Genomic DNA, 11744 nt, shown 5'->3' with positions numbered 1-11744 from the left:
GCCTGGCACATGGACAGAGAGAGAGTACTTCAGGGAGAGAAAAGTGCATCCGAGGAGCTAATTACATTGACAACGACTGGAGTAAAGCACATCTAAACAACTGTCCAGTTTGGAAATGCTACCTAACGGTCTCCAAGTACGCTAAACGAGTCCTCTGCTGCGGGGAGCACTGGTTTCCTTGTGAAGCTGTAAGCGGTTACCAAGGATACAAGTCACGGCAGGTGCCTGTGGAGTGGAAGGCGGGCTTTCCGGCTGCCATCAGTGTACAGGCGAGGGGTGAACAGTCACACAGGAGGGCTGTCTGGAGCTTTCTGCACGAGGCTGGATCATTAGAGTTGGGGGTGGGGGTGGGAGGAGGGCTTGGAAATAGTTTAGGAGCAGAAGGGGGTTTCCCCAGGACCCACGCGGGGACAGTGGCAGGACAGGGACCACAGTTGCCTTCCCTCGTTTCTCCTCTATTATCCGTGGAACAAGGGAACAATCCCGCTACGAGGCAATCTGCCTCTTATGGGCGGAACTGTCCCCCTCCCCCTCCCCAAAGCCCCATATCCGTATATTCAAGCCCTGCCCTCCCCTCCACGACTTAGAATATGGCTGTATTTGGAGACAGGGCCTTTAATGAGGTGATTTAAGTTAAAATGAGGCTGTTAGGATGGGCTCTTATCCAGTCTGACACCAGGGGGCATGCAGGCGTGCAGGAAAAAGACCCTGTGAGGACACATGGAGAAGATGGTCATCTGCAAGCCAAGGAAAACAGCCTCGAGAGAATCCAAATCTGCTGACACCTGGATCTTGGACTTCTGGCCTCCAGAACTGTGAGAACATAACTGTCTGTTGTTTAAGCCACGCAGCCCGTGGCAGCCCCAGCAAACGAATGCGTTCCCCTTCTGAAGGCCACCCCGGCCACAAGTGCGGTTTTCTGTATTTCTTTCCGGAGCCCACGTGTTGCCCACGGTGGCTTTTTGCACCCAGAACTGAATGCTATCTTAAAAAAAGAGCAAGAGAAAGAGTGAACAGCTGGTGTGGCAAAAATACACAGCAGAGAGCCTGGCGTTGTTTTGCTACTCAAAACCTCAAATCCCAAAGTGGGCACGCGAGAAGACGCGTGGAGGCCCGAGGGGGTCCCGTCCAGCACTGGGCCTTTCCCGTTTCCCTCTGTGAACTTCACGGAAGGGGCTTCAGGTTTCCCACCCGGAAAACGGGCATCACGCCACCTCATCTTCTGGAGGCGTCTATCTGCCTACATACGCCCCATATCCAGGAAGCAGATGCTGCCCCGTATTAGGACTAAACTGCCAACCCCCGATGTTGGCAGGCGTCCTCGGGAGAGCAGCACGATCATTCTGAGTCTGGCTTGTTTAGACTCAGGCGTCAGCAAATCCAGCTCCAAATCCCAGGCAGCCCCTTTGAAAGCTGCCTTCTTTCTACTTTGGTGGTATAGACGTCCGTCTACATGAGTAGATTTTAGGGACCTGGACCAGAAATATTGCCCATGTGAGCGGGGATGGTATCCCCCGGGCCTGAAACAGTGCTTGGTAGTATGAACCCGGACCAGCCACCTTCTGCAGTTCTCATTGTCAGAGCCGCTGCTTTGGGTTAAGGCATTAAAGGCCCTTGTTAAATATGTTATTACGGGCCATGCATATGAAGACATCATCAGCCATTAACACCTCTTTGTGACTTCATCAGAGCGGCCTCAGACCCCTCTCAGCCCCTTGGGGACCAAAGCTGGGGCAGCTGAGTTCTGGCGGGAGAAGAGGAAGAAGACCCACAGGCCGTGGGGCAGGGGCGAGGTGGACAGGGCATGGGGGGGGGTGACAACAAACGGTAGAGGACTTCACAAGGACAGCGCGGGACGACTCTGAACCAGCCAGAGCTCCGTATCAGAGCCACCTCTTGGCCCCATAGCCCAGATCACGACGCGAGGGCCAGGCCAGTTGGCAAGCACACAAGTCCAGCTGGGTCTCTGGAAGGAACCTGGCATCGCAGAGCTGGCCTTGGCCTGGGTCCATGACGTAGGGTGCGGGGGTGGGGGGGAAGACAAAGCTGGAAGGCCCACCTCTCCCAGGGAAGGAGAGCGCCCAGTGATTGGCACTCAAGAGGTGGGGTGACCCCCAGCTCTCAACCAGTCATCCCGCTCGCTGGCTCCAGACTCCTGACACCCACCCTGGGCTGCAGGAGCTCCTCTGGGCGAGCAGGGAGGGGACACGGGTCAGGTGGAAACAGCTAAGCTCGGGGACAGCCAGCCGTAGACCAAGGGCAGCGGGGGCAGGGAAGGCTGTCTGGGCAGGCAGTCGGGGCGGGGACTCAGCAGGGGGAGGAAGACAGCTGGCGGTAGTCGGGGCACCTGAGCAGGGCGGGGTGGCTGCTGCTCATCTGCAGGGAGACGTCGCTGGAGATGTCGGACGGGCTGCGGCCTCGCGCCCAGGCGTCCGGGTGCAGGAACTGGCCCGAGTGATCGGAGCAGTTGCTCAGACGCGGGCGGTAGAAGCCGGGGTGAGGCCTGTACACGTCCTCGGCGGTGCACCTCTTCATGAACAGGTGCACGGCCATCACCCCCGCACTCTGCAGGCAGGGGGAGCTCGTGCTCGGGGCCTGGCCTTGGACGCAGCCGCGGGAGCACGAGCGCGAGGCGGGGAGAAGGCGGGCGCGGGGCGGGGCCGGGGAGGGAAGGGCGGGAGAGCGGCGGGTCCAGGGGGAGCGTGGCCTCCTCCTCCTCCCCCTCCCGGGGCAACGCCCGCCCCCGCCCCCGCCCCCGCCCCGCCTGCGGGGAGGGGTTTACCTCCGTTAAGAGGAAGGAGATGGCAGCGAAGGCAAACGACCATCCGTACTTGTAGGTGAAGTAGGTCTCTGCATCCTTGGTCGTGTAGAGCATCTCATCGTTGATGCTGGAGATGTACAGCACCAGGCCCACCACCAGCGAGAGGCCTGCAGGGGGGCAGGGGCGCTCGGCAAGGAAGCCGGGGAGCTGCCGATGGGGCACCGCCTTCCCTCGGGGTTCAGGGAGAAGGCCTCGGCCTTGGGTAACCATGACCCCACTCTGGAGTTCAAGGAGGGCAGGAGCCCTCCTCCTGAAGGCCCTGTTTAGACCATTACCTTCTAGAAAGCGGACGGCTGCAGGTAAGAAAACTCCTGTCCAGCCACCTCCCGAGCCACGGTGAGCCCGAGGGTTCTCACCGCCCCCCCACCAGAACCACCTGTTAGATGTGCGTCCCATGAGCCCCATCCCCGGACCTTCTGAGTCACGTGGCCTGGGCTGGCACCTGGCACCGTGTTGTCCTAAGTGCTCCCCAGGCAAGGCTCAGGTGAACTCAGGGTGTGAACCACTGACTTTAGCAAGTGGCTTCCGCTGAACTGAGGGATAACACAGGCTCCCCTGGCAGAGATAGCCAGGGCCTCCAGAGCCTGGACAGATGGTCATGTAACTGTGGCTCTGTGCAGCCCACCTGCCCCTGGGCGCGGCCAGTTACTGAGATCGTTAGGCAGGAGAGGCAAAGAGAGATCGTCCAGGCTCTGGCAAGCGTTACATCAGGAGGCCAGCGCTGCCCGAACTCCTCCCGCCATTGTGCAAACGACCGACTGAGCATCGGTCAGTCAGTGACTGTAACTGAAACAGGACACAATTAATTACTGTTTCGAGCTGCTCAGGTTTAATTCCATTCACATGATTAAGCTGGGGCATCTTGAAGGATGAATGTTACAGGAAAACAAGCATGATTCAGGCCTTCCTTGGCACTTAACTCACACTGGAATGAAGCTGGCCCAAGGGAACCCTGTCTACTGCTGTCATTAAAACACTTCATGTGGCCAAGCCCAGTCTGAGATCTCTGGTCCTGCTGCCCACCGCTGAAAAACCTCAGGTGCTTTGAAGCTGCTGTGTGGCCTTGACTGTTGTGAAGTTTATAGATAAAGAGCTTAACCTGGGTCTGTGTCTCTTGGACTAGGTGGAAACATCATGGTGCAGAGGTGGGCTGAGGACACTGAAGGTGCTCAATGAACATTTGTTAGATGGATGGATGGATGGATGGATGGAAGGCGGGATGGATGGATGGAACGATGGAAGGAGGGATGGATGGATGGAAGGATGGATGGATTAATGGAAAGATGGATGGATGGATGAAGGGATTAATAGATGGAAGAATGGATGGCAGATAGGTGGGTGGATTGAAAAAAAGATGGACAGACGAATGGGAGAAAGGATGGATGGAAGGATGGATGGATGGAGGGATGGATGGATGGATGGAAGGAAGGAGAAAGAAAGAAAAGCTCTTGGGCATGTAGTGTTCTGACCGCCACCTGGCTCCCAAGCTATATTGACAAGACAATGTTGGGAAAAGGAACCTAAAGTGGCTTGGAAGTTGGGTGGCAACCAGAATGCCTGGTGCTGGCAGCTGTTTATCTTTTCTTTCCATCTGTCCATCCATCCATCCATCCATTATTCAAGCCATCCACCTACCCATCTTCCATCTGTATCCCCTCTCTTATCAACAAATCCAGGGCTCCAGGGCATCTACAATCCATGCCCTGAGAGCCATGCCTTTGGCTCGATGCATTAAGAAAAGGTGCTCATGAAAACGCAGAGGTCACCCTGAAGGGGAGGAAGAGCCGACCTTCATTTACCACCTTTTCTAACCGGCTCACTCTCCACACCCCCTGCAGTTATCTCCTCCACGTCTGATTCCCTCCCCTAGTCCCTAGGCCAACAGCTCCGTCTCCACCTTTGGTGTCTCTACTCCCACGAACCCCAAACCCTGACCCCTAGCAGCCTTCTGGGCACTGCTTCCAGCTGTCACGTGGGCACCTCAAACTTTGCATTTCCCACTCTATGTTCATGATCTTGGCTCCAAATCTGCTGCTTCTCCTGTGATCCCTGGATGAGGGAGGCAGTGCACCGCCCACCCAGGGCCTGAGCAGAACTCCGCGCTAGCCCTTGGCTCCTCCCTTGAAGCCCAGCCCTCGTCCTACTGAGCTTACCTCCCAGGTGTCCATGAGCCTCTCCCTTCTCTCTTCCCTGCTGTCAGCCCCTCCCCATCCCCTCCCTCCTGCACAACTGAAGTAGCCTCTTGCCTGCTCTCCCTGCCCCGTGTCTTGCTTCCTTCCTCCCCTCACTCTCCAGAAGGATTATTCTAAAATCCAAATCTGGTCATGTCCTTCCTCAGCTTAAAATCCTCCCGAGGCTTCTCACAAAGTCCCCAACAAGGCGACCTCAGCTGCTGCCCCCCACCTGTCGCCACATCCTCCTGACGTTCGCGCCACCACGAGTCACGATTGAGCTTAGTCTCCCCTGGCCTTCATCCTCTCTCTTCCCTCCAGGCTCCCTTCCGCCCACCCCAACCTCACACTCTTTACCTAATTCCTACCCACCCTCCATCTCGCCTGCTCCTGGTGGCCGTCCCTGACCAGCTCCCGGTCTGAGTTTCCGCCACTGCCCTTGGCCCCCATAACAGTCCTTGCTGATGCTGTCAGAGCCCTTGTCAGGCAGGGTCCACATTTCCTGCCCACTTGTTTATGTCCCCTAATACACTGCCCTTTCTGTAGGTAGAGCTCCCAGCTCCCAGTGATAAGGCCTGGGAGATACATGAATGGATGAGTCAGCACATGAAGAAACGAAAGAAAGAGTGAATGATCAAGTACAGTCTGGGGTCGGTCCAGGAGGACAGATCCACACTGAAGGGGCCTGGGTAGCCCAGGGTAGGGGGTAGGGGGTCTCTGGAGGATAGCTGAGGGATGGGAGATGAAGAGGCCATCATTCCAAAGGCAGATTGTATTTCTTTCATGTAAAAACACAAAGACATAGCCCTCAAAAAAAAACAGGAATACTCATTAGCAGTGGGAACTAGAGGAAAGCGGCAGTGATGGTATGGCATGAGGAGGACCCTGGGTTCTCATCCCAGCTCTGCCCAGGGGGAGCTGTCAGGTCACTGCTCCTCCGGAGGTGATGGATGGGCCCGGGTCCTCGGAACCCTCCTCCAGCTCGGACTCAGTTGTGCTTGAGCCACTGACGCGGCGGGTCCTGTGCAGGGGCTGACCCGCAGCTGGGACCAGGGCTTCCCAGAGCAGAGTGGTTTAGGAATCAAATGTCAGAAGTGCAGAGTGCACGAGCGAAAACGGCACCACTTACCGGAGAGGATAAAGAAGATGCCGGAGACAAAGGCCAGGATTGTCCTGTGGGGACGGATGTGTCCAATGTTGCTCAGGATGAAGCCGATGAACATGAAGAAGAGGCTGACCAGGGGGAACGGCGTGGCCGAGCGAATCATTTCTGACCGAGGGGATGGAAAGATGCCGTCAGCCTCCAGCAGCCTCACTCAGCGCTCGCCCTCCCGAGTCAAGTGTTCCTGGCAGGGTCCACCAGCTGGTCCCCAAGCCCCGCCCTGCACGAGCGGCCCGGGCTCCATCCCCTCCTCGGTGGGTCTTTCGTCCCTTGGCCCTTAGCCTGCAGGGCCTATGCTAACTCAGAACTGTACTGCAGGTTCACATGGGTCTGAACCAGCTCTGGTGAGGCCAAGGCCATGACGTCAGTCTAGCTGGGGGCCAGAGAGCTTGGTTCAGTTCCCTGGGTACTATGGTGTGAACGTCTGTGTCCCCCCCCACCAAAAATCACTTGCTAAACCTAATGCCCAAGGTGATGGTATAGGAGGTGGGGCCTTTGGGAGGTGCTTAGGTCACGAGGGTGGGGCCCTCATGAAAGGGATTAGTGCCCTTATGAAAGAGACCTCCCCCCCCCCCAGAGCTCCCTCGCCCCTGCTACCACGTGAGGACACAGTGAGAAGGCAGGAAGAGGGCCCTCCCCAGGACGTGACCGTGCTGGCGCCTTGATCTTGGACTTCTAATCTCCAGAGCTGAGAGAAATAAATTTCTGTGGCTTCCAAGTTGCCTTGTCTGTGCTATTTTGTTAGAGCATCCCAAACAGAGGAAGTCACTGGGTATGGATGCCCTCTCACTTGCCAGGGTCACAGCACTCGGAGACTCCAGCAACCTGTCACCACCCCAGATAAATAACTGGCAAAGCGAGCTCTGTGAGCTCGGCCAGCACAAGCATCTGAGTCTCAGGGCATTGGCTCTTGAGAAATAAGCAGTCACCCTGCCTCTTCCCTCTGCCCTGCTCCGCCCTGTCCAGCCTGTGGCCCAGGTTGGAAAGTCGGAGGTACCTACTTAGCACGTTGACCGTGGACTCGGAGGTGAGCTGGGTGCTCACAGGCATCACATACTCTATGGTGAAGCAGCGTCCCCGCTCCTCACCTACGGAGACAAGAGCCACTTACACTCTGGGTCCTTCTGAACACGGATTTGAAGTTAACATATTCAAATGGTATTCCCAGGTGCTTCTAGGATGTTTGACCCTCTGTGTTTTTACACCTGGGCTGGATCCAAACCCTAGGGGGCCCCGTCCCCAGATGGTGGCCCACAGCGGAGGTGGACACCTGTCCTGACATCACATCTTTCCCAGAGAAGCACCGAGAGCTGCATGAAAAGCAATCATTGCAGACTCAAGGTAGAGTCAGATGTCTGGTGGCCATCTTGTGGCTTTGGGACAGACTCCACCGAGGATGGCGTGTGGCTGGCTTAGGTGCCCCAGTGTGGGTGTCGTGGAGCAGAACCCCCAAAGCCTTGTCGACCACTTTGGCAACCAGACCCTGGTGACTTCAAACTCTGCTTCAGATTTAAGCAGAGCTGCCACACAGATGGATGCCACACATTCTAGGTACTGGGAGGCGAGGTCAGTGTTGGATGCCATTCCCAAAGTAGACTCAACACGTCACCGGGAGGCCAGGCCTCCAGGGTCCTCCCTGCTAAATACGGGTGGGCGCCAACCACCAAAGCCCTACCATGAGGCTGGGAGGACCAAGTGTTCCCTGTGCCCCGTGCACACATGGGTTACAGAGCCCGCCAAGAAAGGCTCCATGACCTCACTGTGGTGTTTCTGACCAGCCTCACAGGGCACAGAGAGGCTCTTCTCGTGCAGCCTGGTTCCGGGTCATGATGAAGGGATAAAGGACAGAGCCCTTGGAGTAGCAACTCCAAGGGTTCCAGAGAAGCCCTAGCAAGTGGGCAGGAGGCCCTGATGGGCAGGATCAAAGCCTGCACCATCTTGCAGAGTTGCAAAGACCTGCACCTGCGTTTTCTCCCTGCCATTTCACGGACATAGGAACAGAGAAAGTGCTAAGAATTTCCCATCCTCATGCTCAGGTCACAAGGGTGGAGCCCTCATGAATGGGATTAGTGCCCTTCTAAAAGAGACCCCACGGAGCTCCCTCTCCCCCTGCCACCCTATGAGGACACAGGGAGAAGGCGGGAAGAGGGCCCTCACCAGAATGTGACTGTGCCGGCGCTTCACCTCCCTGCATCTTCCTGCCCTCATTTGTGAGGTGGACGTGATAACAGGGCCTGCCTTGCAGAGTCAAGGGGGAGGCACTGAGACGGAGGACTCAGGGAGCTGAGGCCGCCTCTCTCAGCCGGGGGTGGGTGGTGTGGCAACAGCGGGACCACGGGCACCTTCCAGGTGGGAAGACCCAGGTCCCGGGGGTGAGAGGACTTGCCCAAGTGGACAGGGAGACTCAGGCCTTGAGTCTGGAGTGGGTCCTGGCCACTGGAGGTAGTGGGCCCAGAGCTCGTGAGCATCGTCCACGGTGACCAGCCTCCTTCCAGCAGGGACATCGCTTCCCTGGGGGGTGTGAGGTGGCAGCTGCTCCTCTCTGGGGACAGGGCTGTCCCCAGCCTTGGGTGCCCTTACCTGCGAGGAAGCAGACCCTCCACAGGCCTGAGTGCAGGGACATCTTGGTCTCGGTGCTCTGGTTCTGGGGCAGGACCACGCCCTCCTCCAGGTACAGCCAGTGGTCCGTGCTGACCGCGATGCCCAGCAGGCCCAGGCCGCACACGGCAAAGACGCTGCTCAGCAGGGTCAGGGCCTTTCTCCTGCAGGCATCCATCTTCCCGGACAATCCAGCGGGGGCCTGCGGCCGCGATGCCACCAGCAGGAAGTGGACTCTGGCGGCAGGACAGCGGGTGAGCCGGCAGTAGCGGCCACGGCTCCGAGAGGGACCCTGGGCGGCAACTAAAGTCAACCCAGCCGGGCTGAATGGATGAATGAAGACCAGCGGGCCAGCTCCCTGGAAGTCAGGCCATGGGTGACAGACACGTCACCTCCCTCTCCCCATCAGGAACGCACAGCTTTCTTGACAGGCCACTGCGAGGGGCCCCCTTGTCCTGTCTGGGAGTCCCCCTTGCTGGAGAATGCCATTCATTCATTCATTCATTCAGCAACCCACTGTACCCAGCGTGGAAACTAAAGGGTGACTGTGACCCCACCCTTGCCCTTGGAGAGTTCCCTTCTGGAAGGCAAAGCGCCCCCCACCCCCAAAGCAATGGAAATGCAGCTCGATGGGTCTGTGGGAGAGACCTGCCCAAGCATGTGGGAGCAGGGAGGAGGGATGGAGGCCTGAAGTCTGCCTGGTGGGCTTCTCCGGGTCGAGAAGGACTCTGAGGCACAGGGACACCTGGCAGGGAGCAGCGGGGCCCAGAGGGGACGCGGCACGGGGCAGAGAGGCTTCCTGGGAAGGTGTCTTCCGCGAGGATTCCAATCAGCTGTAGATCTGGGTCCGCCCCGGTAAAGAAGCCACACCACAGTCCAAGCTCAACGGGCCTCCTGAGCCCACCTCATCAGAAGCCGTCTGACTCTTGTCTGCCCAGCACATGGTATTGGCCGGAGCTGGCTCTGAACCAGCCAGAGTGAGGCTAAGCGTCTACACAAGGTGAGCCATGAGCACACCTACCACACCTGCCCAGCCAGCTCCAGGCTCGGAGACGGAGCTGGGAATAAGTGAGGGGTAAGATGCCGCCCCAAGGAGCCCACAGCCTGGCTCAGGGCTTCTGAACTCTGCCTGGAACCTAGAGCCACCCAGGGAGCATCTAAAAGTCCCGCATGCCCAGGTGCCACCCTGAGAGATTTTGGTGCAACTGGGCTCCTATAGGGGCCGTGGTACCGCTGTGCTCCCTGTGAGGCTAATCGCGGCCCAAGTTGAGAACGATGGCTCTTTGCTACTCAAAGTGTCACCCGTGAACCAGCAGCCTTGGCATCGCCTGGGAACTCGTTAGAAATGCAGAGTCTCAGGCCCCTCCAACTTTCTAAATCAGAATCTGCATTTTAACAAGATTCAAGTGAGCTGTATACCTGCTAAAGTCTGCCAAGCAAACAGGTGACTACAGTCCAACGTAGTAACGGCTGTGGCGGGGAAAGCGCAGGATGTGATGAGAGCCCAGAAGAGGGTCACCCAGTGGGGCTGTTGGAGGTGGGCAGAGCTATTTCTGGAAGAGGGTGGCGTCTGGGGCAACTCAACCGTGTGCGTCTCATCTAAGCCAGTCATGTTTGCCACGTTGCCAGGCTGCCGGCATCTTTCACGGGCCCCTCACGATGATGCAAAGTCAGAAATTTTGAAACAGGAGATTAATGTTCAGGAAAGAGTCAGCTGCCCCCCGAAGCTCAGGGCCCCCGTGGTGGCCTGGAAGCCTTCCCCAAGGCCTGGTGTCACATCTCAGCCGAGGCACTGGGGGATCCTGGCTCAGCTGCTGAAAGGGGACAGAAGCCACACTCAGGCCTGGAGGCTTGATTCCTCTGTGGAGTCAGAGCTTGCTGTAGGAGGGGAGAGGGGGGAAGGGGAGGAAAACGGGTGCTCTTTGCAAGAAGGAGGGACATCCTGGCCTGGATTCCACAGCAGGAACCCCGCTCTGACCCCGGGAGCGTTGACTGATCTGCAGACTGAGCCCTACGCTGGCTTCCTGGAGGCCTGGGAACACTTGGAGGCAAAGGCTCCCGTCCGCCAGGCTGGAGAGCACAGGGGCCTCCTGCACGCCAATCCCTCCTGCACTGGCTTTGACAGAGAAGGAAAAAGTGAAACACAGAACAGCCAGCCCTCCCCCGCCTCCCCGCAAACCCAGCCGTTCCCCAGGCAGTGGGCTGGGAGGCGGAGCAGGCAGCTCAGCCCCGATTTGGTTACAAGTATCTCACAAAGCACCTCCCGCGTGTGGGCCCCGTGCTCGCTGCCGCAGCAGAAGCCAAGGAATCAGAGGCTCTGTCGGAGCTCACAAGCCGGAAAAATAGGAAACGACAGCAAAACAACTGCGACACGAGGGTGGGCAGTGTCCTAACTGGTGGAACCCGGGGTCCCGAGGAGGACGTGAGGGGTGGCAGGGCAGGCTGCCTGCAGGCACCTTGGGAACGACTGCACGGGTTGGTGGATGCATTGCAGTCACGAAGATTTTTACAGCAGTTTAATAAGTACTTTCACTTACACTTGAGGCTCATAAAACCCCAATATCTGCCAGAGGGAACGGGATTGGAACCCCAAGGATGGTGAATGGGGGTAAGGGGAGGAGAGAGGAATGAGTGAGAAAACCAGCCCTGTGTGATGCCAAGAGCCTTGAGCTGAGAGGCAGGAGCCTGGGCTTCATGCTCAGCCTGTCTCTTGAGTAGCCGCGGGAAGTTGGGAAATTAACCTTCCTGAGGCCCCTTCCTCTCCCAGCGAACATAGAGGGAGAGGATAACAATGAAAGCTGAAGTATATTGAGTATTTATCATTGTTAGGCATTCTGCTGAGCACATTATTTTAATCTGTACAACCATATTACCATCCCCATTTTATAGGTAAGCAAACTGAGAATCAGAGAGGTTAAGAAACTTGCCCAAGGTCACTCAGCTAGCGAGTGATGTGCCTACATTTGAATTTATCCTGCCTCATTCTCAAGAC

At 57.5% G+C, this 11744-nt stretch overlaps 1 protein-coding gene across 2 annotated transcripts; it reads right to left on the bottom strand.

Moving 5' to 3' along the window:
- Positions 1-568: 568 nt before the first annotated feature.
- On the bottom strand, positions 569-8999 carry CACNG5 (calcium voltage-gated channel auxiliary subunit gamma 5). Of its 2 annotated transcripts, XM_061175386.1 has the most exons (6): positions 8735-8999; positions 7156-7242; positions 6122-6262; positions 2783-2928; positions 2348-2565; positions 976-985 (listed from the first exon to the last, which is right to left on the bottom strand). In XM_061175386.1, exons 1-6 carry the CDS (start codon positions 8928-8930, stop codon positions 982-984), a joined length of 792 nt encoding a protein of 263 aa, XP_061031369.1. In that variant the 5' UTR covers positions 8931-8999; the 3' UTR covers positions 976-981. The 2 variants fall into 2 exon arrangements, with proteins under 2 accessions (XP_061031368.1, XP_061031369.1); XM_061175385.1 differs by having other exon boundaries at positions 569-2565.
- Between the last annotated feature and the right edge of the window lie 2745 nt (positions 9000-11744).

Source organism: Eubalaena glacialis, chromosome 19 (genome assembly GCF_028564815.1).
Source record: "Eubalaena glacialis isolate mEubGla1 chromosome 19, mEubGla1.1.hap2.+ XY, whole genome shotgun sequence".
Classification (NCBI taxonomy): Eukaryota; Metazoa; Chordata; class Mammalia; order Artiodactyla; family Balaenidae; genus Eubalaena; species Eubalaena glacialis.
This window is presented reverse-complemented; position numbering and strand designations above follow the sequence as displayed.